Below are 27,678 nucleotides of genomic sequence, written 5' to 3' on the forward strand. Positions count from 1 at the left end.
GTTCTCCTGTGAGTCAGTCGTTCTCCCGCGAGTCGGTCGTTCTCCCGTGAGTCGGTCGTTCTCCCGTGAGTCGGTCGTTCTCCCGTGAGTCGGTCGTTCTCCTGTGAGTCGGTCGTTCTCCCGTGAGTCAGTCGTTCTCCCGCGAGTCGGTCGTTCTGAGTCGGTCGTTCTCCCATGAGTCAGTCGCTCTCCCGCGAGTCGGTCGTTCTGAGTCGGTCGTTCTCCCGTGAGTCGGTCGTTCTGAGTCGGTCGTTCTCCCGTGAGTCAGTCGTTCTCCCGTGAGTCGGTCGTTCTCCCGTGAGTCAGTCGCTCTCCCGCGAGTCGGTCGTTCTGAGTCGGTCGTTCTCCCGTGAGTCAGTCGCTCTCCCGCGAGTCGGTCGTTCTGAGTCGGTCGTTCTCCCGTGAGTCGGTCGTTCTGAGTCGGTCGCTCTCCCGTGAGTCGGTCGTTCTGAGTCGGTCGCTCTCCCGCGAGTCGGTCGTTCTGAGTCGGTCGTTCTCCCGTGAGTCAGTCGCTCTCCCGCGAGTCGGTCGTTCTGAGTCGGTCGTTCTCCCGTGAGTCGGTCGTTCTCCCGCGAGTCGGTCGTTCTCCCGCGAGTCGGTCGCTCTCCCGCGAGTCGGTCGTTCTCCCGCGAGTCGGTCGTTCTCCCGCGAGTCGGTCGTTCTCCCGCGAGTCGGTCGTTCTCCCGCGAGTCGGTCGTTCTCCCGCGAGTCGGTCGCTCTCCCGCGAGTCGGTCGTTCTCCCGCGAGTCGGTCGTTCTCCCGCGAGTCGGTCGTTCTCCCGCGAGTCGGTCGTTCTCCCGCGAGTCAGTCGTTCTCCTGTGAGTCGGTCGTTCTCCCGCGAGTCAGTCGTTCTCCTGTGAGTCAGTCGTAGTCGGTCGTTCCCCCGTGAGTCAGTCGTTGGCTCGTACCCAGGACGATAGATCTCATTCCTGTGCTTTGTTTATATTATCCTGTCCTGAACGATCCTCATAAACATTCGGTGTGACGCAGAAGACTCCGTGAGCAGCGTCTCCTCAAATGCAACGCGTGTCTGAAAACATGTAAAGCATTGATCTAAAGAGTGTGTGTGTTATAGATATAAAGATCTGAAGTGTGTGTGTGTTTTAACTACATGCTGAAGGAAATCAATTGCAGTGTGTGTCTGAACACTGCAGAAGTAAACATGGCCTTCACGGGTGTGGATCTGTTCAGGCTTCAGATGCACAACATCATCCCTGTCCCAGAGATACTCCCACAGATGACCCGTTTTCTGAGAGGAATAATGTGTGAGTGTGTGTGTGTGTGTGTGTGTGTCTGTTTCATCCTCACCGTGAGAAACGCTGCCAGAGAAATGCAGCTCTAATCAATCAAACTATTGAAGAGAAACACAGATCAGAGCAAACGCTGCGCCACTTTATATCATGAACAACAACAGCTCTTATATGATATAAATGTATGCGGTTTCTGATGGCAATATTTGATCACCAAAACAATGATTGTTTGTGTAGGAGCTATTTTGAGTTTGGTTTAATCTAAATTGTTGTGCTATTGGAGCACTGGAATGTTTTGTTAGATTTAGGATCCTTTATTTTGTAGGGACTTTTATTTTGACAGTTGGTGAGAAAGTTTGAATAAAAAGATGGCCGCCTCTCACTTTTTAAAACACAAGAAAAGAAAAAGGAAGCTTTTGGAACGTACAAGCATACAGTTCTTTACTTTGCTATTGAAACGCTATTGAATCAATTAAACACTACGTGGACATTAGTTTTGACATTTAAGTTGTGCCTTTTAACACCCTTTCTTCAATCAACTACCAGTTGTTGGTTGGATTACTGGAATCCATCCTGTCTGATACTACCTGCCCGCTGCCTGCCTTACTCGGCTTATCAACCTACTACCTGCTGGCATCCCATCTCATCCATCAAAAAAGGTACAATTTAAGTTTCTTTGCGTTGGATAGCTTGTTAAAGAAGTAAACCAATACGTCCCAGCTATCAGTGGTCCGCCATCACAGTTTGTTTTCTGTAATATTTCTGTTTTTTAAAATCCCGTTTGCTTCATGCTTTACACTTTAATTTGTTCACCCGCTGTTGTTTTCTGCTGTCATTATTTTATGGTTTGTGTTTATGGATAAACTGGTTATCAAAATTAAACCCAGAGAAATATTCACTGGAGAGAGTGATGGCTGTGACAACTAGCCCCGGTGTTCCTGTTCTGTTCTTCAAGACTGCAGAAACCACTCATATATGGCAGGGAGTAATATTCTCCTTTCCAAACGCGTTCATTAATATGCGCAGAGTAATTTATTCCTCCGTCTGTTCATCATGCGCTGCTCTTGCTCTGTTTCCAGTTTCTGTGCGATTTGGAGGAACACACATGCATTTCCACGTTATATAATCACTTTCAGTCTGTTTGGAGTTTTTCCGGTCCAATTGTTTAAATGTTTACTGCCAACATTTAATAATGTTGGGAACTTTTGGAAAAACGAGCATTAAAGGAGATGGAATGTCTTCATCGCGATCAGTGAGGTTGACTACAGGAAGTGACATCACTGCACTTCTTGTTAGCTGCTCTCTGACCACCTGGACTACAGATCCTGATATTAATATTGATTCAAAAGGAACTGACACAGACGTGAGGTCAGAGGTCGTTCGCATCAGAGTCTCTGACCTTCAAACATCCTTATAGAGAGATTCAATCTGATCGACATGAGGAAGATCTTCATGTTCTCTATAAACAAACACCATCATCATCATCACCACCAATTATCATCATCGTCTTCATCTGAATATATCAGATGCGATATTACACTCATAGCTCTGCCACATAAGAAAAAAACACGCTTTTGTAAATCATAATAATGACAAAAAATAAAAATTATGAAAAAAAAGACTTTTTAACATTTAATCAGACTTAGCATGTCATAATGTTGACTTTGTCTGATAATTTTGACCTTCTATCTCATAATTATGACTATGCCATAATTTTGCCTTTTTTATTTTGGCAGAAATGGACCGTATAATAAAAATGGGATGATTTCTTCAGGAATATTCCAGATAGTTTTCTCTCTGATTGTGGAACAGTATGTCATAACATGTGAAGCTGCAGAACATTATATATAGTCTGTAAACCTTGAGGCCGTTTCTTGTTTTCCCACTGCAGTCTAACGTCTAAATAAATAAATAACACACACTCTTTGGGGACGTTCCCTTCTTGTGAGAATGCCTCTGCTTCTCAACAGAGAGACGAGCGCCTGAGATCTCCAGAGAAACGCTCCACGACAGAGATCTTTTGAACAGCATAATAACAACAAAGGAAAACGTCCAAACGGCGCAGAAGAATGAATGTGGAGCTGCCACAGTATCGGCAGCGTCGAGCTCAGCGGCCGGCGTGTCTATGGTCGCTTTGGCTGACTCTCGTGTGGATCTCCTTACAGAAGTTATATGTTCATCACTAGAAGCTTCCAGCAATCCCACTCCATCACACTCGTGAGTGTGTGTGTGTGTGTGTGTGTCACGAGCCTCGGGATATTTTTCTCAATAACAATAATATATATTTATGAGAGTTTGGGACTGTGCATCAATATTATTATATTAAGTTTCAAAGCTAAATTTCTCATCAAATAATATAAGGGAATCATTCTCTCTTCTCTGTGACAGATAAATTAATGAGATTAATTACATTAGCTGGAAAATAGAGGCGTTTTGTTCTCGACCACCACATCACTCCTTTCTGAGTTCTGAGCGGACATTTAGAACATCTCAATGTCATTTAATCATATACAATATATGAATTTATTGTAAAGAAAAATGCAAATGGTCAGAACCTCAGCAGACTGAAGATGAAGACAGACAGTGTGTTTGACAGACAGAGGATTAGTTAGTGAGGTTAGTGGGGGACGTTGGTAGATAGTGAGATTAGTTAGTGGGAGATGTGGGTAGTTAGTGAGGTTAGTTAGTGGAGGATGTGGGTAATTAGTGGGTGATATGGGTCGTGGATGTGGGTAGTTAGTGAGGTTACTTAGTGAGGTTAGCGGTAGTTAGTGAGATTAGTTAGTGGGGGATGTGGGTAGTTAGTAGGTGATATGGGTAGTCGATGTGGGTAGTTAGTGAGATTAGTTAGTGGGGGATGTGGGTAGTTAGTAGGTGATATGGGTAGTCGATGTGGGTAGTTAGTGAGGTTAGTGGGTGATGTGGGTAGTTAGTGAGGTTAGCGATAGTAGTAAGTGAGGTTAGTTAGTGGAGGATGTGGGTAGTTTGTGAGTGATATGGGTAGTGGATGTGGGTAGTTAGTGAGGTTACTTAGTGAGGTTAGTGGTAGTTAGTGAGGTTAGTGGGGGATGTGGGTAGTTAGTTGGTTATATGAGTAGGGGATGTGGGTAGTTAGTGAGGTTAGTGGAGGATGTGGGTAATTAGTGGAGTGATATGGGTAGTGGATGTGGGTAGTTAGTGAGGTTAGTGGAGGATGTGGGTAATTAGTGGAGTGATATGGGTAGTGGATGTGGGTAGTTAGTGAGGTTAGTGGGGGACGTTGGTAGATAGTGAGGTTAGTTAGTGGGAGATGTGGGTGGTTAATGAGGTTACTTAGTGTGTGATGTGGGTAGTTAGTGAGGTTAGTTAGTGGAGGATGTGGGTAATTAGTGGGGTGATATGGGTAGTGGATGTGGGTAGTTAGTGAGGTTAGTGAGGGCGTTGGTGGATAGTGAGGTTAGTTAGTGGGAGATGTGGGTGGTTAATGAGGTTAGTTAGTGTGTGATGTGGGTAGTTAGTGAGGTTAGTTAGTGGAGGATGTGGGTAATTAGTGGGTGATGTGGGTTGTGGATGTGGGTAGTTAGTGAGGTTACTTAGTGAGGTTAGTGGTAGTTAGTGAGGTTAGATAGTGGGGGATGTGGGTAGTTAGTGGATGATGTGGATAGTTAGTGTGTGATGTGGGTAGTTAGTTAGGTTACTTAGTGAGGTAAGTTGGTAGTTAGTGAGGTTAGATAGTGGGGGATGTTGGTAGTTAGTGGATGATGTGGGTAGTTAGTGAGGTTAGTTAGTGGGGGATGTGGGTAGTTAGTGGGTGATATGGGTAGTGGATGTGGGTAGTTAGTGCGTGATTTGGGTAGTTAGTGAGGTTAGTGATAGTTAGTGAGGTTAGTTAGTGGGGTATGTGGGTAGTTAGTTGGTGATATGAGTAGGGGGTGTGGGTGGTTAGTGAGGTTAGTTAGTGGGTGATGTGGGTAGTTAGTGATTCTCTCTCTAAAACACCAGCTGATTCAAACACAGAGAGACATGATGAAGAACTCTGATGTTGGTGGAGAGAAAACATCCGGCTTGATCTGGTGAATCACATTCAGGCTTGTATAAATGTCACTGAAATATGACATGTATATGATGTTTGTTTTAATGACAATCACAAGACTGAGATTTCATTGTTCTGAAATGTATTTAAACTGACCTTTGAGTCTGTAAACGCAGTGTGTGTGTGTGTGTGTGTGTGTGCGCAGACACAGAACCCTTGGCTCTCTCTCGGGAAATGGGGAGTTATCTGGAAATCAGCAGCTGGATTTCCCATGGAGAAACTAGTGCATCTGATCATGGTGCCGGCGGGTCGAACCCAAACAGCAAAACACAACTTCCTCGAACAACACGTGAGGCAGAGCGACAGAACAACCCCGCACTCTCATTAGACCCAAACAAATCACTGCCACTCTCACACGACTCATGCTGATTCTTTCTACATCCTGCAAAGTGAAAACCATTTTAAATGCTTGATATGATTAAAAAGCAACAGTCCGACTCTCTCGCCTTTCGCTGCTCTTCTCGTACTGTTTCTCTTATTGTTTTCTATGTTAATGTAATATTTTAAGTATAGCTAAACTGAAATCAGCATTCTGGACTTCAAGAACCAAAATATGTAAAAATGCATATCAGTAATTCCCAGGCATTTAATTCCCATTCTTAGTAATGAGAGTTTATCTACAGAAGAGTTTATCTACTGCTGTACTTTCATAGATCTCGGCTGTGATGACGTGGATTCTCTTTTGCAAACTTTGATTTTGCTTCTGGATCAGTTGCAGGTTTGAGTGACGCTGGAAGGAGAGAGCTTTACAATAGTTCAGTCTGGATGGAGCAAGAGCTTAAGTCGAAGGTGATGCTCTTTCATCCAGCGGGAAAGTTGGATTCCGTCCAGCTACCGTCGGATTCTCTGGCTGGAATGAGAGGTAGAGTTGTGTGTCATCAGTGTAGCAGTGATGGGAAAGCCATGAGTGACAGATTCTAGGGTTGACATGTAGATGGAGAAGAGAAGCGGTCCCAGCACTGAGCCCTGAGGCACTCCAGTAATTAGATGATAGCAGTGATGGGAAAGCCATGTTTTTGAATGACAGATTCTAGGGATGACATGTCGATGGAGAAGAGCTGATTTTGAGTCTCAGAGCTTTGCCCACGTTTCATTGTTTCACTCGGACGTATGACACAATAGAGGAGAGGAGACCAGCGCAACTTCCTTTTCATGTCAACTTCAAAGTAAAACCTTAAAAGTATTAATGTCTTATATTTGAATGCGCTGACTGTGCTGTTTCACCTAAATCAGGGAGAACGATAAGCATGTTAGTGCAGTGAAGCGCCGCATGTAAACTCTGCATTGCTCCAGTTTCGTGGCCTGTGAGTGACTCCGGCAGCGATACACTGAGTTAAAGCACTGCAGTGATGTTTATTTATCACTGATAGACACAAACGTGTGTCCCTCAGAGCGCAGAGAGACTGAGATCAGCTGTTTAACATGCGGCTTCAAACCATGAACACATGCGGCCTCAGATCTGCTCAGCAGGGACCAAACGCAACGGGACGACGAGAGACAAACACAAACATGATCTCCAGCAGCGCCGAACCTCACAACAACAGCTCTCGCTCGCCCCCTTCTCTCATCCCTGAGGCTCTCGCTCTTTTATCTCTCTCCCTTTCTCTCATTCTGTCTCCCTCTCTCTGTCTTTCTCTCTGTCTCACCCTCTCTGTCTCTCTCTCATCTCAGTCTCCCTATCCCCCCCCCCCACTCTCTCTCTCTCTTGCCCCCTTCCCTCATCCCTGAGGCTCTCACTCTTTTATCTCTGTCTCTCTCCCTCTCTCTCTCTGTTGTATTGTAGGCATGTGTTCCGCATATTCGGCCACTAAAGGAAAATCTTTTTGTGACCGTCACATGAGAGACATCATGCAGCCGTGGTTCTGGTGCAGTGAATGAAATGAATAAGCATCACTCCAAGAATTAAACATGATTTGGCTAGAATGGCTATGAAATGTTGTCATGTGATTAATGACCGACTGATGAGTGAATCGGACACATGAAAACACATGCACTCCATAACAGCCCAGAGGTATGACTCTTCTGCACGTGCACATCATTATTACAATAACGACTGATAAAGCTTGATAATAACAATGTCCTCTCCTGATGCAGGTCCCAGGACCGAAGAGTAATCCGAGAATGGACGAAGATGAAGATGATTATAATGAAGATGATGATGATGATGAAGAAGACGGAGGGAAACAGGAATGCAGATGTGTAGTCGAGTGAGTCACAGGTATGATCAATGACACCAGAGAGAGAGAGTTTGTGATGAGTGATTATGAAGATGAAGGTGATGATGACAGGGGGGAGGAATCCATTCGGATGGAATACAGAACAACTGTAAAATTGCTAAGCTAATAATTGATAAGCTTTTTTGTCATTATCTTTTCTAATAACTAATATTTACATTTTATTATATATTTTTGCTTTATATAATACAGATAGTTTCAAAGCAGCCTCAGAGTAATAATCTGTGTAAAGAAACAGTGTGATCCAGTTATGAAGATCATCAATTATTAAAAGTTCATTTCATTAAAGCAGTTCTGCGGAGAGCAGTGATGTCATCATCAGCTTATTCTGATCAGTAAACCTGTCCACGACAAACCCTGTCCAAGACTAACCCTGTCCGCGACTAACCCTGTCCGCGACTAACCCTGTCCAAGACTAACCCTGTCCGCGACTAACCCTGTCCAAGACTAACCCTGTCCAAGACTAACCCTGTCCACGACTAACCCTGTCCAAGACTAACCCTGTCCGCGACTAACCCTGTCCGCGACTAACCCTGTCCAAGACTAACCCTGTCCAAGACTAACCCTGTCCACGACTAACCCTGTCCAAGACTAACCCTGTCCAAGACTATCCCTGTCCACGACTAACCCTGTCCAAGACTAACCCTGTCCAAGACTATCCCTGTCCACGACTAACCCTGTCCAAGACTAACCCTGTCCAAGACTAACCCTGTCCACGACTAACCCTGTCCAAGACTAACCCTGTCCAAGACTATCCCTGTCCACGACTAACCCTGTCCACGACTATCCCTGTCCACGACTAACCCTGTCCAAGACTAACCCTGTCCAAGACTAACCCTGTCCACGACTAACCCTGTCCAAGACTAACCCTGTCCAAGACTATCCCTGTCCACGACTAACCCTGTCCACGACTAACCCTGTCCAAGACTAACCCTGTCCAAGACTATCCCTGTCCACGACTAACCCTGTCCAAGACTAACCCTGTCCAAGACTAACCCTGTCCAAGACTAACCCTGTCCAAGACTATCCCTGTCCACGACTAACCCTGTCCAAGACTAACCCTGTCCAAGACTAACCCTGTCCAAGACTAACCCTGTCCACGACTAACCCTGTCCAAGACTAACCCTGTCCAAGACTAACCCTGTCCAAGACTATCCCTGTCCACGACTAACCCTGTCCAAGACTAACCCTGTCCAAGACTAACCCTGTCCAAGACTAACCCTGTCCACGACTAACCCTGTCCAAGACTAACCCTGTCCGCGACTAACCCTGTCCAAGACTAACCCTGTCCAAGACTAACCCTGTCCACGACTAACCCTGTCCAAGACTATCCCTGTCCACGACTAACCCTGTCCAAGACTAACCCTGTCCAAGACTAACCCTGTCCAAGACTAACCCTGTCCAAGACTATCCCTGTCCACGACTAACCCTGTCCAAGACTAACCCTGTCCAAGACTATCGCTGTCCACGACTAACCCTGTCCAAGACTAACCCTGTCCACGACTAACCCTGTCCAAGACTAACCCTGTCCAAGACTATCCCTGTCCACGACTAACCCTGTCCAAGACTATCCCTGTCCACGACTAACCCTGTCCAAGACTAACCCTGTCCAAGACTAACCCTGTCCACGACTAACCCTGTCCAAGACTAACCCTGTCCAAAACTATCCCTGTCCACGACTAACCCTGTCCACGACTAACCCTGTCCAAGACTAACCCTGTCCAAGACTATCCCTGTCCACGACTAACCCCGTCCAAGACTAACCCTGTCCAAGACTAACCCTGTCCAAGACTAACCCTGTCCAAGACTATCCCTGTCCACGACTAACCCTGTCCAAGACTAACCCTGTCCAAGACTAACCCTGTCCAAGACTAACCCTGTCCACGACTAACCCTGTCCACGACTAACCCTGTCCAAGACTATCCCTGTCCACGACTAACCCTGTCCACGACTAACTCTGTCCACGACTAACCCTGTCCACGACTAACCCTGTCCACGACTAACCCTGTCCACGACTAACCCTGTCCACGACTAACCCTGTCCAAGACTAACCCTGTCCACGACTAACCCTGTCCACGACTAACCCTGTCCAAGACTATCCCTGTCCACGACTAACCCTGTCCACGACTAACTCTGTCCACGACTAACCCTGTCCACGACTAACCCTGTCCAAGACTAACCCTGTCCAAGACTATCCCTGTCCACGACTATCATCAGATAATGTGCTGAAGCCTGTATGTGGATATGTGTTACAGAGACTGCAGATATACTCATTATCAATATCTTATCAATCCTGATCTTCAGCAGATGTTTAAATCTCAGATTCTGTTCACTGTTTCTAAAGTGTCCTGTATTTGTCTTGTCTGTGAACATTGTTCCTTTCTTATTTCAATGCATTTTTCCTTGTTTTGTGTGTAAAACGGAAAAATACACTTCATTCTAAAGAGGCCTTTTAATGTTATGTGCTTCTGCTAGATTGTGCATCTTATTTTAAGGATGTTTATTTATTTTTGCAAGATGAGAAGGCAAGAGGAGGATATTAGATGAGTTTGTGTTTTATTAGCAATTACAGACTCAAGAGCGAGACCTCCATCAAACATGCTTATGAATATCATTTTTTGAAAAGCTCTGCCTTTGTTTTCTTGTTTTTTCTACTGAACAATAGAAGACGGTGCTTTTGATCTGTTTTTTTAAATCTGAAGAGTGTATATGATTATGATTATCAGACTAATCTCGTGATGTGCACAGGGCTGTGTGATCTTGAGGAAACACACGACCATTTCAAATTATTTAAATGTCAGTTTCTTTGCTTAAAATTTTGTTTTAGCATCTCTTTAAAAGCTATTTAAAATCCTTCCAGTTCTATTTAAATTGTAAATGACATTCATTATGCCTCAGTGATATTTCTCTGTGAACAGAAACACTTCCATTCTCTACTGAGTTCAGATAATCAAGACTGATGTTTCTCATTCAGGCGCTCTAATTCACTTATATCTCAGCATTACAAGCTTTCAGCCCACACACACACACACACACACTCACACACACAGAGTTATTATTGGTGCAGTTGAGATCAGGATGAATGTGTTTCTTGAGATTTAAAAAGCCTCTTGACGTTTGATCAGTTTCGCGTTCAGCCCTTCATCAGACTCTCTCGTACAGTGACTCGGTGTGCAGTGACTCGGTGTACAGTGACTCGGTGTGCAGTGACTCGGTGTGCAGTGACTCGGTGTGCAGTGACTCGGTGTGCAGTGACTCGGTGTACAGTGACTCGGTGTGCAGTGACTCGGTGTACAGTGACTCGGTGTGCAGTGACTCGGTGTGCAGTGACTCGGTGTACAGTGACTCGGTGTGCAGTGACTCGGTGTACAGTGACTCGGTGTACAGTGACTCGGTGTGCAGTGACTCGGTGTGCAGTGACTCGCTGTACAGTGACTCGGTGTGCAGTGACTCGGTGTACAGTGACTCGGTGTGCAGTGACTCGGTGTGCAGTGACTCGGTGTACAGTGACTCGGTGTGCAGTAACTCGGTGTGCAGTGACTCGCTGTACAGTGACTCGGTGTGCAGTGCAGTGGCTCGGTGTGCAGTAACTCGGTGTACAGTATGAAATGTGCAGGATCACTTATTCTGACATTTACATTATTATGTGAGGTCAGTCATCAGTGTTCTTTCTCTGGCAAATGTTAATACGGCACAGAATAATTCCTGAAAGGTTTATTGAACAGTAAAGCCTTCATTCTACTGTTGATGGAGACTTCATATTCACTTAAACTGTGTGTGTCTGAATGGCAGTGCCGGCTCGATCTCATCACTGTTGCATTTAATCCTTTGTTTGTGCGCAGAAATATGTCACATCAAGTTAAATCAGATGTTGTCTGAAATCAGATTAAAATGAACCCTTTAGCAGATTCACTTTGAGTCTTAAAATATTAAAAATAAAATATAAAATGCTCATATTGTCCTGACTGATGTTTCTGTCAGTGAAGAACTGATGGTGTTTATTTTTCCATCTTTTCTCTTCTTTTTATCTTTTCTAATTTTTCTCCAATCTTTTCCCATCCGCTCTTTCAGTTGTCTCACTCATACACTCTCCTTCACGCTCTCTGTCCTTCACTGAACACTGAATATAACACACACTGATGAGAAGGAGCTGTCAGGGAAAGACTTGCGAGAGCAGATTGTTCTAGATTGTTCTGGATCGTTCTGGATTGTCCTTATGCTTCTTCTGACGCTCTCAGATGTTTGTCTTTGAATATAATTGGCTGTCGGTCTGCATGTATTCACACTGAAAGGACAAGCTGAAATTCTAATGAGGTTTATTAATAGTCCATAGAAAGGCGTCACAGCACTCAAGGTTATCGGCTCTGCCTCGTAGACTCAAAGCAAATGCTTGACTCGCTGTGAGAGTGTGTGTGTGAGAGAGTGTGTGAGTCTGTGAGAGTGTGTGTGTGTGTGTGAGAGAGTGTGTGTGAGTCTGTGAGGTATAATAATAAATAACAATAAATTATTTAAATAATAAATAAGATAATAAAGTTTATTATAAATTTAAAATATATATTTTAAATGTATATTTTGTGTCAAATTATTTATTTGATCTATCCAGCTAGGGTAGGGTATCACTTCATCAAGGTCGGTCAGAAATTTTGGAGTAATCTTTGATGACCAGCTGACCTTCTCAGACCCTATTACAAAGACAGCTCGATCATGCAGGTTTGCTATGCACAACATCACTCGTTACAGGCTCGACACGTGGAGAATTCGTTAAGAAGATTAGAAGATTGTGGCTCTTTTTGCTCTTTGCCAGATCAATGGACCAGCAGTGAGGATTCACACACTCCCATTCAGTTATGAAAACGTGATTTATGAATGTTATGCAAACGTTAAAGGAACACACTATTCTTCAAACATTAAAACGTTTCATGAAGGCTGATAAATCACATTTTGAGAATATTCGTTTTTTACAATCACTTTGCTACTATTTTCAGAACCTTGAAGTCATTTTTCTAAACTCTAGACACAAAACTCCAACGGTTATCGCTGTAACACAGGCTGTCTAATGTTCAGAACATTGCGTTGCATTCACATCTTTAAAGAAATCTGGCTCTTGCACAATCATTCCTTCAAAAAACACATTTACTGTGAAATACGATTGAAACATGACTGTAGATCACACACACACACACACACACACGTAAAAGCAACCGATATTTTCACTGAGTCAGTGTTCGTACAATCATTAAATATTGTAGAACAAAAGAAGAGATCCAGGCTTCATTATGGCACTACATGTACAGTACACGCACATCTCAGTAAAGAGAGAATACACACATAGAGGAATCATTGAACAAAGTGTGTGATATACCGATGCAAAACACTACACTACAATCACAACACAGGTTTAGTGGAATCGAAGCAAAAATATATAATATTAGGCTCCATCCATGGATATTGTAGTCTAATTGGTTTATGCTCCACGCTAATGGGTGACAATGAATCTCGTTATCTTGAGACTTTCATGATTTACTGTAAACACGGAAGATTGTGTGTCTGTTTCCATTCAGCTGTATCAAGTGATAGATTATTGTAAGGAAATAAATAGACACTCATTTTGAACACTGAACACTGACACATCCGTCACATTACTCACTCCAGAGTCTTCTTTGGCTCCAGCACAGCAAATACTATACACGATGATGATGATGATGATGATGATGCACACCAGTCCCGGTTTCACACACTGCGATCCACGTGTCAGGGCCAGTCGGGCCGTTCTGAGGGAGAACGCTGGAAATAGACACTAATATAATCACCGGTGAAGCCGATCATCCATCAGGCCGTGGAGACCATGGAAAACATTAAATATATATCAGAGCCTGTGCGGGTGAGGTCCCGTTATCATTCATCACGCGGCGCTCGGGGTATATTTCTGTATTTCTGTCACATCACAGAAACATCAGGATTGCGACTGAATACGGGAAAAGCTTCTGAATGCAGAATTCCCCGAATCATTTTCCCTGACGGAGGATTTGTTCAGTCGAATCACTCATCTCATTTCCAGCCGCTTTCTCTGGGCTCGTTCTGAAGGGATAATGAATCTCAGGAAAACACAGAACAGAAGAAAGTTGAGCTCAACATCCACATCCGGCTGATGGACGATACGAAGGGCCTTTCTGATTCTGATCTGAATAGATCAATTCCAATACATTGATCCAAAGTCAAGTTCGTTTCTAGAGCACATTTAAAACAACAGAAGTTGACCAAAGTGTTATACATCCCAAGTCCTAAATAAACAACAAAAATAAAATGACAACTAGAAGACAAAAACATACAGCTCTCAAACTGAAGTAAAAGCCAAAGAAAATGAATATGTTTTAAGTCTAGATTAGAAAGCAGAGAATGTTGGGCCACCTCACAGACAATGGTCAATTAGGCCATAGTTTAGGGGCCGATGCCCTCTGTTTCAGCCACGACCGACCTCGGCGACCTCAGTGACCTCGGTGGGACATGTTGCTGTGTAAGGTTAGAAAGGACCATTTAAGCATTTATAAGAAAACTTAAAAATTTTAAAATCAATCCTAGAACATCCTGGCACAAAATGCACACACACACACACACATACAGAGATCATCGGACGCCACACACACACACGAGCACGCACACACATGTGTATGGCGTCCGATGATCTGTTTGTGTGTGTGTGTGGTGTCCGATGATCTCTGTGTGTGTGTGTGTGTGTGGCGTCCGATGATCTCTGTGTGTGTGTGTGTGTGTGTGTTTGGTCTGTTCTAGGTCTGGTTTTCTCAGTAAACACGCCGAACACACTGAGGAATATTTCTGCGAAACGCGTGTGATGTTCCCGTGTGCCGCTCCGCCATCCGAGCGCTGCATGGCCAAGAGGACCGAGCCAAAGATTCCCTGATGAGTCTCGGACATCTGTTCATCTGCACTCACTGGTGCTCAGGAGCGCCTGACCTCTGACCTCAACAGTGTTTAAGAGAGCTCATTCAGCCGGTTCTGTTTCTCTTCTCTTCAACTTCATGATTTTTGCCGAACACATTGTTTCAGAGCAGGAAATCCTGACATTTATGTTTATATTATCTGGATTTCTTCATACCTTATGGTGGCATGAGGAGATTAGAGTAACACAGTTGCGATAATAGAGTTATAGACAATCGTGCGGTTCAGATTTGCTTCATTGTGAGACTCATAAAGCCGGCGGCGTCGTGGAGTTTAAGCCTCCAAACGCTGTTCCTCCCGAGCGACAGCAGCGGCTCAGCAGACAATAGAGCCTCGTAATCACATCCAGCTCCAGTGTGTGTGTGTGTGTGTGTGTGTGTGTCATCAGTCTCATCACAGTTATGAATGATATGAACGCTGTTCAATTCAATTTATATTTATTTGTATAGCGCTTTTCACAATACATATTGTTTCAAAGCAGCTTTACAGAAAGTGCGTTTCAGAAGTGTACATAGAAAAAATACAGTTAGTTATTCATGTATTAAAGACACTCATGCAAGATCTGCACCTTAATATAACAGCTTCTTCAAAGACTTTTCAGTGGTTAACAAAGTCATAGTAGTACAGCGAATCATCCGGAAAATCAGCTATGCAAGTTTTTTTTATTGCAATTTCAAGATTTACAAACATGGCTGCATAACTTCCTTTTCTTATATAGAATACAAAGAAAATATAGCCAGCGGGAGCAAAAAATAAGGATATTTGTAAGGAAAAAAAAACATTACAAATAAATAAATGGTAGGAATTATGATATGACATACATGATAAATAAGAGGTGAATGCAGTCTTTGTTCATCCATTTATCTCAGTTGGGAAGAGTTTTAGCGTATCATGTTTTGTGCCAGCGCCCCTGACACCGCTCGCGAGAATCACGAAATGCTTTACGGCAACGACGTCACACACATCAACAACAACATACTGTATGAAGCAGCTACTATCCAAGAAAACTCGCTCAGAAATGTCCAGAAAAAGGGAAAGAGAATCGGAACCGGACATGAGTCCACTCGGTCGGCTTTCACTCGTTGGCGCGGGTTTAAAACCAGCACTGGACTGTAACAGCGATGCTGACCCTGCCTGCCGATCTTGTGATGAACTTGTGAGTAAATCTCTTATTTGTAAACTTGTTTGCTTTCTATGTTGTATGTTTCTGCGCTAGCTTGTAGTTTGTCATTTTGACGGTGGTGCTGTTCATTCATCCGTTGTTGATAATTAGACCAGTTCAATAATTCCCACACGTCTAGCTAGCTTTCGTTTACAAAAGCTGTAAGCAGACTTCCTAACAAACAGTCGTTTCTCTTAGTTTTGTTGGGTTTTTTCCGTTATGTTTTATTGCCGAGGTTGCCACAAGACTGAGCTAGTTTTCCAGCTGAACTCAGGTGTTGTGATGTGTATTGTAGTGATAGTTGTGAGTAGAAACATTACATGTATCACGTAACGTTAGTCCTGTGTCTGGTTCTTATGGCGTAAGTTACTGATAAACTTTATCTGACTAACAGTGCACTTCCCGACTGTAATTTTTCTTCAGATTGTGTTGTGAATCAATTAAATCTTGATGCTGTTGATGTTGATTCCTGCGATTATCATGAGAACATAGTCAATATCTCACGTAATTTTTGTATAGTGTAATTGAACACAATTTGCTAACTATTATGTCAATCATGTCTAATGAAATCATAACGGCCAATGTTATGAAATAATGCGACGTACATTTAACTTTATTGATGTCATCTGACATTTGTAATGTTTACACTAAAATCAAAAAACATAAAAATTAAATTATACATTAGTCCTACACTATGGGCTATTGTGATTTAGCAGAAATCATGTAAAAACGTTATAAGCCAGCGAACGCGATAGGCAACTTTATTATTATTATAAAGTAGTCTAAAATACAGGCGTCGCGTCGTCTCTTTTTTAGACATTTTAGACATAAATGGATGATTTGAAATGGGTCTGTAATTGGCTTTATGCACAGCAGCACTACTTCCTGAACTTAAGCCAGCTCCTTTGTTTCCTGTCTGCCATTATCGGACAAATTGATAGATTCAGGTGTGCCTGACCTCAGTAGTCACGGCAACAATAATGAGACACTTCGTTTACTTCGTTCAAGTAATAAAGTATTCTCGTGAGTGTCATTGAAAACACATACGGGTAAGGGGTTCTGATGTCGGTCGCCATGTTGCCCCTCCATCTTGAAAGTACATTAGCCAAAGAGGGACATACCCGTTAATTCAAGCTTCGCCTTTCGCGTTTACGCTTGAGTTAACACTCATGGACGAGGTCGAACTGGAAGCCATGCTAATCTTGGACTATATTGGCCACCGTAGGAGTTAAAACGAAATTGGAATTGAGAGGAACAGAAACTAATATTCACTGGATGGTCATATACCTTTTCACCGCTAGATGGGGGTAAAAACCACACAGTGTAGCTTTAATGGGGGTTTATACTGCCAAATTGAATATTTTTGTAACATGACCTAAAGATAAAGACGAGTTAATAATATTGAGGAGAGGCTCTTCCACTACAGGTAACACTTCTTTCAGTAGTTTAGTGGGTATTGGATCTAATAAACATGTTGTTGGTTTAGATGCAATGATAAGTTTATTTAGCTCCTCCTGTCCTATCGTTGTAAAGCGGTTTAGTTGTTCTAGAGGGGCCATAATTGAGGCTGAATCATAAGACACCATAGAGGATTGTACATTTATAATTGTGTTTCGGATGCTTTCTATTTTCTCAGTGAAGAAATTCATAAAATCATTACTACTAAACTGACGGTATATTTTGCTCTGGTGATGTCTGTTAATTAGTCAGTCTAGCCACAGTGTTAAATAAAAACCTTGGCTTATTTTGGTTATTTTCAATTAATTTGTTTCCATTTACGATCTAAGTTACGAGTTTCTCTCTTGATAACATGCGAAGTACAGTTGTACCATGGTGCTTTAGTTTTCTCTCTGACCTTTTTAAGGCTGTGATTCAGAGATCCGCAGTTCCTCGTGTTCTCCTTCTAAAGGACATTTTCTGACACTTGTTTTCCCTTTACTAGTTTTTCTCTCATTAGCATAACAATATCAGATGATGCCAGTCGGGAACAAACACACTGATTGAAAAGTCTTTGAAATTTTAATCTGATCTTTTGTTCTTGCTGACAGAAGCGGATCCTCTGCACACACACACACACACACACACACACACACACTTCAGCTCAGCGTGTTTTCTGTTCTCTCAGAGCAAGGTCTTGAAAGAAGAGAAATGTCTGAGCGAGAACAGCCGTCCCAGAGGAGACGTGAGAACATGTTTGGGGGAATATGGGAAACTGCCAGAGGTCTCGACACCGAGAGGAACGAGATAAACTCCAGAGATCAAATAATTCATCAAGAGATTCGTGTGTTCAGATTCATTCTGGAAGATTCAGGTGGAGTCGAGTCAGCTTTACAGAGATAACAGGACAATAATGCAATCAAATGTGTTTCAACGTCGCTGAAACACGCTTTTGTTGTAAAAAAAAGTTACTAATTTGGCCCATTTTTATATATATATATATATAGTCGCTCTGGAGTAAACCTTGATGTCATCGTCCAGCTCAGTTCTCATAAAATGCTGTCAGTGCAGGCAGACATCCAGATGGATAATACTGGATAGTGCTGGTTATCATCATGTTCATCAACTGTGTCTGGACTTCAGACGAATCGTTTTAGAGAAAAAATTGTGTTTGTTTCTAAAAATAATCCTCACATTCCTTCGTGTGTTCAGAAGTGGAAGCTGCTAGATGAAATGTTCCCAGGGTTAGTGTTCATTTCCGCTATCAGAGACTAAATGTATTTCTGGTGTTTCTCCTGCAGGAAGAAGGAATGAAGTGTGTCGTCTCGATCACGGACCCTCGTGTGTGTGTGTGTGTGTGTGTGTGTGTGTGTGTGTGTGTGTGTGTGTGTGTGCATGCGTTTCATCAGGAGCTTCTGCTCATCCTTCAGTTTCAGGCGCACTTTATTTCTTTATTTTGGACATATCATATCAATATCAATTTTTACAATCAGTTTGCTAATATTTTCAGAACCTAACCCTAACCCATCCATGGATATTGTAGTCTAATTGGTTCATGGATGACTAAGTGTAAGATCATTTAAGGGCATTATACATATTTTTTAATTCATAAATCGACACATCATAACATAACACAGCATGTAAAGTGCAAACATTAATAAATACAAACATTGTGGGAGTTTAAAGGAAAAGTTCACCCAAAACTTTATTTTTTGCTGACCTTTCCCTTTAAGCCTCAGTCGTTCCGCATCAGTGAATGGCCCCTGAATCCTGAATCATATTAGCGCAGGTAAATTAATGCGCAGAATAAATGCAGTGAAAAGAGCGGCTTCAAAATCATGTGAGATTCACCGGCAGCATATCATAACCCAACTCACAACATTCCCACTGACCCAGTCCCGATGAGAGACACTCGGACACTCAGAGCTGCAGAGAGAGGCTGATCGTGGAGATAGAGCGACCCCTGCAGGCGCCGACTCTCATCACACTCACTGAGCCAGCCAATCACATGATGTTCAGACCAGCTGTTCTGGCCTCTGGGACTCAATCCCCTTGAAGTTATCTCAGTTTTTTAATTTTATGCTCTCTTTATTTCTGGTGTTCCTTCTGGTTTTACTCAGTTTAAGCTCTTCTCGTCTTTTCGCCTCTTGCTTTGGATAAGAGCGTCTCCTAAATAAATCCAAGCAAATGGAAAATGGCCTTTTTTCTCCCAGTCAGTCTCAGAGGGTTTGAAGCTGGTAAATGTATTTTTTTTTATTATTGTTTAAAATGGTCCTTTCTTGTGCGTATCCTGTAGTTTAAAACAATGGGGCTGGCTAGCGTGACCTTCCACCATGATGACGCAATGCCTGGCGCGTCAGACCAGCACAAGCCAATCGTGGTTGGTATCGTCTGGACAAATACTTGATTATATATTGGTGGTTTTTCATGTTTGTACCCAATGTTGTTTAAAAAAAAGACAATCGTGGTTTAAAAGTATACAAATGTTTATTTATTTATTTTACTTTTTAGATAAGATAAGATAAGACCCTGTTCCTCAGCTGGGGTCGTGAATCTCTTCAAAGCCCCTTGAAACTGCATTGATTTGGTCACCGTTGAAGTCCATAGTGTGGAGAAAAATCCTGAAATGTTTTCCTCAAACTTAATTGATTTTCCACTGAAGAAAGAAAGCCATGAACATCTTGGATGGCATTGGGGTGAGTAAATTATCATTTTCATTTTGAGGTGAACTAATCCTTTAATGAACAGAAACAACAAATCATTAACAAGTCATTCATTATTTAGACTTTTATTCACACTGAAGCCTCTGAAAAGGGTCTATATGAGGAGATGTACTGTATTATGAATAGTATTATTCTAAAATGCAATTTTATGTAGTCATGATGTTATAGTATGTTTTTTATTTGTATAATTGATAAATAATATATGGTCATTATCCTTTGATCAATTATACGAATAAAAAACAATGCATCATAATACGCAAATGCTCTTGCTGCTTTCTCTGGAGCTGGTGAGTCCTCCAGTTTTATATTAAAGTATCTTCACCGTGTGAATAATGTTTAGTCACGAAACAAAAATGAGCAAAATACCACACAGTTTACAGACGCTGCCGCAATAAAGTGTACAAATGCAGTTGCTTGATTTCGCCCATGGGAACTGATGGGATGGCTGGAGAATGGTGATGTCATGTGACTGACTGCACTTGTTTGACCAGCAGGAGTCGCAATGTTGAAGTCACGTGACTCGGTTCTGCTGTTGCTGTCCCACTGGAATCCTAGAGGAAGCGTCTGTGCGCATGCGCAGGAACTCCAGCTGCTGAACTCAAGAAGTTTCTGAGTGTGTGTGAGTGTGTGAGTAACTTCGCGTTCGGCCATGAGTGTGGGTCTGTGGTTCCGACTGTGTGACGAGGGCGACCTGGAGAGCGCGCGCCGCGTGCTGGAGGACCCGGGCGGGCGCGCGCATGTGGACGGGACCGATGACGAGGGAAACACGGCGCTGATGCTCGCGGCCGCTGGCGGACACGAGCCCCTGGTCCGGTTCCTCCTCAGGAAAGGCGCATCAGTGGACCTTCGGAACCAGCACGGTTGGACCCCGCTCATGCAGGCCGCCAGGTGCAGATCTAGATCCATAATCATATTCATCATCATAATAACCATAATCATGACGCTAACAACTCCAGATTCACTCCTGCTCTGATCTGAGGGAGTCAACTCAACTCTATGGCTTAGTTTATCTAAGATGATCAGCTGTGATCATGTGACAATTCTGTCATATTTGATTCATGAGTGCGTATTTTGTGAAATAACTGCTATTTGTTCCTATTTCAGGGGTTTTCAGTCTTTTAATAATATCAAGGGACTCCATCAGAAAGACGCCAGTGTATCTTATATGACCAGTTATACTGAGAAAGATTAAAGTGGTAGTTCACCCTAAAAAGTTCAAAAGTTCTCGCTTGTGTTGTTCAACCCCATGCGACTTTAATTCCAAGAGCGTAGCTTCGGTCAGCTTGGCCTTTTTCAGTGATTTTCTCTAAACTTTTCCTCTGTTTTATGTTACACAGAAGAAAAGGCTCTTTCATATCATATTTATTCTTAATTTTTACCAGCTTGATGAATCTGACTTATTAAACTAGAAGATAATTATGACTGATTAGCATTATGTTTATAATTGCTTTGTTTACAGCTGTGATAAACTGTGACTCATTGTACATGTAATGAGTAATGAGAATGTTTATTCATGAATTTGTATAATTAGTATTCAGTGTTTTTCATAATTGAAGTCAATTCCATTCATTTGGTAATATTAGCACTCATTCATTTGGACATAATGAGCCCTGCACACACAGTAATGAAGCCTCGCTACACTCATACGCTTTCGGATAGATCTGAGACGCAGTGTTGTGGTGTGGACTGAACGATGGCGTGCTCATGTTTATACTGGTATTGTGCCTGTTATGTGCTGTTCACTGTTGCTTGAATATGTTTCTTCATATTACAGTCCTGCACACGTGACCGATTTGCACAGAAACACGAGAGCAGCGTTTCAGACCGAACTTGTGTTCAGTGAGTGAAAGATGGACGATCCATGCTGAGATATTCTGCTGAATAAAATGACCCTGTCAGAAGATTTGCTCTAACTTTATTATTTATTTTTTTGTCTGTATAATCTTCTCAGTGAGTTTTTTTACCAAAAGTTTCTCATCCACACTGAACCATCTGAACTGTGGACATAGGCCGTTTTTAAATGAAAATGGGGTTTTCTAACGTAGACGTAGCCTCAGGCCCCGTACACACTACTGCGTTTTCGTTTAAAAACGGAGACCTTTTGCTACGTTTGCACCTCCCGTCCACACTAAAACGGGAAAAACGAAGACCTAAAACGGAGAAGTTTAGAAACGCTGCAGCTGCGTTTTGCGTTTTGAATCTCCGAGTGCGTTTTAGTGTGGGCGAGACAAAACCATACAAAACGGAGAACTTTAGAAACGCTGACGCAGAGGCTGACGCTTGGCTCTATGATTGGGTGTTATCAGTCATGACGCATCCTTCCCTGATTCGTCATTCACTGTTTACACCGGCACGCGCATGCCCAGTGTTGGTGAATGGTCACGTAATCTGCGTTTTCAGTCGTTTTAATGTGGACGGAGATCGTTTCTAATACGCAGATAAAACGCTGGTGTGGACGGAGATCGTATTCGTTTTAATTCTCCGTTTTTAAACGAAAACGCAGTAGTGTGGACGGGGCCTCAGTGTGTAGCAGGATTGAAACGCAGACGTCTGCATGTGTGGTTTCTGCAGGTTTGGTCATGTGACCGTGGCTCACCTCCTGCTGGAGAATGGTGCCGAGATCAACGGCCGGAACCGTCTGGGCGCTAGCGTCCTCACCATAGCGGCCCGCGGGGGTCACGCTCAGCTAGCCAAACTCCTGCTGGAGAACGGCGCCTTCGTGGATGACCTGGACCACCTGAGTGCGGCGGAGGGCAGTGGGGTCAGCGGGGTCACTGGCAGGAGCTTCCTGGAGGTCACGGCTCTGCTCGCCGCTGCCCAGCACGGGCACGAGTCTGTGGTCCAGCTGCTGCTGGACTGGGGCGCTGACGTTAGCTTTGCGCAGAAGAGCACTGGCTGGAGCGCGCTAATGCTAGCGGCGGCCGGCGGGAGGCTAAGCGTCACACAGCAGCTGGTGGAGCGAGGAGCCGACCCTGACCAGATCAACGTGCTGGGCAAGACCGCCTTCGAGCTGGCGCTGCGGCACAGAGAGGTCAAGGGTTACCTGGACCCCATCACCACCGTGCGCCCACAGCCAGGTGAGCTTCTCACGTGTTAAAGCTAACCGTAACCCTTCAGCTAAAGCTAACCCCAACCCTTCAGCTAAAGCTAACCGTAACCCTTCAGCTAAAGCTAACCGTAACCCTTCAGCTAAAGCTAACCGTAACCCTTCAGCTAAAGCTAACCGTAACCCTTCAGCTAAAGCTAACCGTAACCCTTCAGCTAAAGCTAACCGTAACCCTTCAGCTAAAGCTAACCGTAACCCTTCAGCTAAAGCTAACCGTAACCCTTCAGCTAAAGCTAACCGTAACCCTTCAGCTAAAGCTAACCGTAACCCTTCAGCTAAAGCTAACCCCAACCCAGGATGAAGCATTAGGAACTTCGTCCTGCATCCATGTATGGGATGACGTGGTGTGTGTTACCAGGACAACCTTCTGTGCGTTCACGTCGAATGGGCTTCTGTATGATGTGTTTTAGTGAGTGAGAATGTGTTTAGAGATTAAATCCGTTTTGTTTTTATTGGTTTATTTTTTAAATATTTAATTTGTTATTATTAACTATGCTTCTGTTTCTGAGGCGGACTGGTTAGTGTTGCTTTAGCTGTTGTTCTTCTCAAACGGAGCCGCTCACGATCGAGGCCGATAATATTAAACGCTTCTTTTTCACCTGATTTGTGTTTCACAGATGATGAGAAGAAACGGCCTGATGTCTTCCATGCGCTGAAGTTAGGTGAGTGGAAAGATAAAATCTGCTGTCAAAAAGGTCTACGCTGATCATTTTATTACAGTGTACAAAGTATAAAGTCCTTCATTTACATGAATCTTATTCTTCATGAAGTTCTTATAAATATAGACAGTATATATCAGGGTTTTTCCTGGCTCACAACGAGGCGGAGGCGGTAAAATCCTGATAATGGCTGATAAACACTTTTTACAAGGGCATATTTTTGGTATTTTAACAATAAGGTAATTAGATTGATATTTTGAGGACACTATCATATACTGTGGTTTCATTTATCTGGTGCACTTTGAGAGTCCAAAATGAAGAGCTCTAACCAATGTTCAGTGTGCAAAATACATAGAAAATGTCTGGATTGACTTGTACCTGATCGTTATAGGGGTTGATGTGCAGATCTGCTCTAACTTCACCTGAAATCTTTGGCAAATTTACATTTATTTTTATAGCCTAAATACAGGCTTTACTCCCTTCAAACTTAAATGATCACTGTTTCATTACATCGTTGTTGGAAAACACTCTTAGCTTGCGTTAAGCTTGTTTTAGTTAAAGTTGATAAGTTCTAAAGCAATCTCATGTTGGGTTTTCTTTGTTTCATGTAATGACCACTAGATTGTGCTCTATGCACGTTTTCCTTGATTGCTTTTCCCTGAAGAGAAATACATTGTTGAAAACAGAATTAAAAGGGGTGCACTCTTGTTGCGTTTTGAGGTGAAGCATTAAAGTCTTTTAATGATTTATATCTCATCGACCCGCGACGCATCTGCAATTAACGTGATCCGAACCCTTAGAGAATGGACACAGGTCAGGAACCTGCAACAGAACTGTCACGCAGGGAACGCTCAGCTGGTGGAGGAGGACTCGGGTGTAGAGTTGATGAGTGTAGAGTTGATGGAGTGTAGAGTTGATGAGTGTAGAGTTTATAGAGAGAGTTGATGAGTGTAGAGTTGATGAGTGTAGAGTTTATAGAGAGAGTTGATGGAGTGTAGAGTTGATGAGTGTAGAGTTGATGAGTGTAGAGTTTATAGAGAGAGTTGATGGAGTGTAGAGTTGATGAGTGTAGAGTTTATAGAGAGAGTTGATGGAGTGTAGAGTTGATGAGTGTAGAGTTTATAGAGAGAGTTGATGGAGTGTAGAGTTGATGAGTGTAGAGTTTATAGAGAGAGTTGATGAGTGTAGAGTTGATGAGTGTAGAGTTTATAGAGAGAGTTGATGGAGTGTAGAGTTGATGAGTGTAGAGTTGATGAGTGTAGAGTTTATAGAGAGAGTTGATGGAGTGTAGAGTTGATGAGTGTAGAGTTTATAGAGAGAGTTGATGAGTGTAGAGTTGATGAGTGTAGAGTTTATAGAGAGAGTTGATGAGTGTAGAGTTTATAGAGAGAGTTGATGAGTGTAGAGTTGATGAGTGTAGAGTTTATAGAGAGAGTTGATGAGTGTACAGTTGATGAGTGTAGAGTTGATGGAGTGTCGAGTTGATGAGTGTAGAGTTTATAGAGAGAGTTGATGAGTGTAGAGATGATGAGTGTAGAGCTGATGAGTGTAGAGTTGATGGAGTGTAGAGTTGATGAGTGTAGTTGATGAGTGTAGAGTTTATAGAGAGAGTTGATGAGTGTAGAGATGATGAGTGTAGAGCTGATGAGTGTAGAGTTGATGGAGTGTCGAGTTGATGAGTGTAGAGTTGATGGAGTGTAGTGTTGATGAGTGTAGAGTTGATGGAGCGTAGAGTTGATGGAGTGTAGAGTTGATGGGTGTAGAGTTGATGAGTGTAGAGTTGATGGGTGTAGAGTTGATGAGTGTAGAGTTGATGAGTGTAGAGTTGATGAGTGTAGAGTTGATGGAGTGTAGAGTTGATGGGTGTAGAGTTGATGGGTGTAGAGTTGATGAGTGTATGAGTGTAGAGTTGATGAGTGTAGAGTTGATGAGTGTAGTGTTGATGAGTGTAGAGTTGATGAGTGTAGAGTTGATGAGTGTAGAGTTGATGAGTGTAGAGTTGATTGAGTGTAGAGTTGATGAGTGTAGAGTTGATGAGTGTAGTGTTGATGAGTGTAGAGTTGATGAGTGTAGAGTTGATGAGTGTAGAGTTGATGGGGAGAGTTGATGAGTGTAGAGTTGATGAGTGTAGAGTTGATGGAGTGTAGAGTTGATGGAGTGTAGAGTTGATGGAGTGTAGAGTTGATGGGGAGAGTTGATGAGTGTAGAGTTGATGGAGTGTAGAGTTGATGGAGTGTAGAGTTGATGGAGTGTAGAGTTGATGGGGAGAGTTGATGAGTGTAGAGTTGATGGAGTGTAGAGTTGATGGAGTGTAGAGTTGATGGAGTGTAGAGTTGATGGAGTGTGTGTCGCGCAGGGAACGCTCAGCTGGTGAAGGAGATCGTGGAGGAGGACTCGGGTGTATAGTTGATTGAGTGTAGAGTTGATGAGTTGTAGAGTTGATGGAGAGTAGAGTTGATGAGTGTAGAGTTGATGAGTGTAGAGTTGATGAGTGTAGTGTTGATGAGTGTAGAGTTGATGAGTGTAGAGTTGATGAGTGTAGAGTTGATGGAGAGTAGAGTTGATTGAGTGTAGAGTTGATGGAGTGTGTGTCGCGCAGGGAACGCTCAGCTGGTGAAGGAGATCGTGGAGGAGGACTCGGGTGTAGAGTTGATGAGTGTAGAGTTGATGAGTGTAGAGTTGATGAGTGTAGAGTTGATGAGTGTAGAGTTGATGAGTGTAGAGTTGATGAGTGTAGAGTTGATGGAGTGTAGAGTTGATGGAGTGTAGAGTTGATGAGTGTAGAGTTGATGAGTGTAGAGTTGATGAGTGTAGAGTTGATGAGTGTAGAGTTGATGAGTGTAGAGTTGATGGAGTGTAGAGTTGATGGGGAGAGTTGATGAGTGTAGAGTTGATGAGTGTAGAGTTGATGGAGTGTAGAGTTGATGGAGTGTAGAGTTGATGGAGTGTAGAGTTGATGGAGTGTAGAGTTGATGGGGAGAGTTGATGAGTGTAGAGTTGATGAGTGTAGAGTTGATGAGTGTAGAGTTGATGAGTGTAGAGTTGATGGAGTGTAGTGTTGATGAGTGTAGAGTTGATGGAGTGTAGAGTTGATGGAGTGTAGAGTTGATGAGTGTAGAGTTGATGAGTGTAGAGTTGATGAGTGTAGAGTTGATGGAGTGTGTGTCGCGCAGGGAACGCTCAGCTGGTGAAGGAGATCGTGGAGGAGGACTCGGGTGTAGAGTTGATGAGTGTAGAGTTGATGGAGTGTAGAGTTGATGAGTGTAGAGTTGATGGAGTGTGTGTCGCGCAGGGAACGCTCAGCTGGTGAAGGAGATCGTGGAGGAGGACTCGGGTGTATAGTTGATTGAGTGTAGAGTTGATGAGTTGTAGAGTTGATGGAGAGTAGAGTTGATGAGTGTAGAGTTGATGGAGTGTGTGTCGCGCAGGGAACGCTCAGCTGGTGAAGGAGATCGTGGAGGAGGACTCGGGTGTAGAGTTGATGAGTGTAGAGTTGATGAGTGTAGAGTTGATGAGTGTAGAGTTGATGAGTGTAGAGTTGATGAGTTGTAGAGTTGATGGAGTGTAGAGTTGATGAGTGTAGAGTTGATGGAGTGTGTGTCGCGCAGGGAACGCTCAGCTGGTGAAGGAGATCGTGGAGGAGGACTCGGGTGTATAGTTGATTGAGTGTAGAGTTGATGGAGTGTAGAGTTGATGGAGTGTAGAGTTGATGGAGAGAGTTGATGGGTGTAGAGTTGATGAGTGTAGAGTTGATGGAGTGTAGAGTTGATGAGTGTAGAGTTGATGAGTGTAGAGTTGATGAGTGTAGAGTTGATGAGTGTAGAGTTGATGAGTGTAGAGTTGATGAGTGTAGAGTTGATGGAGTGTAGAGTTGATGAGTGTAGAGTTGATGGAGTGTGTGTCGCGCAGGGAACGCTCAGCTGGTGAAGGAGATCGTGGAGGAGGACTCGGGTGTATAGTTGATTGAGTGTAGAGTTGATGAGTTGTAGAGTTGATGGAGAGTAGAGTTGATGAGTGTAGAGTTGATGGAGTGTGTGTCGCGCAGGGAACGCTCAGCTGGTGAAGGAGATCATGGAGG

The 27,678-nt window shown here is 43.3% G+C and overlaps 1 protein-coding gene across 5 annotated transcripts in view; it reads left to right on the plus strand.

Moving 5' to 3' along the window:
• Positions 1 to 5,464: 5,464 nt before the first annotated feature.
• anks6 (ankyrin repeat and sterile alpha motif domain containing 6) overlaps positions 5,465 to 27,678 on the plus strand; it is a 30,027-nt gene continuing 7,813 nt past the window's right edge. For 2 of the 5 annotated variants that reach the window (XM_089125849.1, XM_089125848.1), the window contains exons 1-6: positions 5,941 to 7,333; positions 7,417 to 7,540; positions 19,624 to 19,808; positions 20,330 to 20,723; positions 22,407 to 22,912; positions 23,559 to 23,603. In XM_089125849.1, the coding sequence (XP_088981975.1) occupies positions 20,485 to 20,723; positions 22,407 to 22,912; positions 23,559 to 23,603 (790 nt within the window). In that variant the 5' untranslated portion in view covers positions 5,941 to 7,333; positions 7,417 to 7,540; positions 19,624 to 19,808; positions 20,330 to 20,484. Of the gene's footprint in view, positions 5,612 to 5,940; positions 7,334 to 7,416; positions 7,541 to 15,458; positions 15,670 to 19,071; positions 19,493 to 19,623; positions 19,809 to 20,329; positions 20,724 to 22,406; positions 22,913 to 23,558; positions 23,604 to 27,678 lie in introns of those variants that run through there. The other 3 variants (XM_089125847.1, XM_089125846.1, XM_039656278.2) reach the window with 3 other exon arrangements.

Source organism: Pimephales promelas, chromosome 22, assembly GCF_988280905.1.
Source record: "Pimephales promelas chromosome 22, fPimPro1.hap1.1, whole genome shotgun sequence".
NCBI classification, from domain to species: Eukaryota; Metazoa; Chordata; class Actinopteri; order Cypriniformes; family Leuciscidae; genus Pimephales; species Pimephales promelas.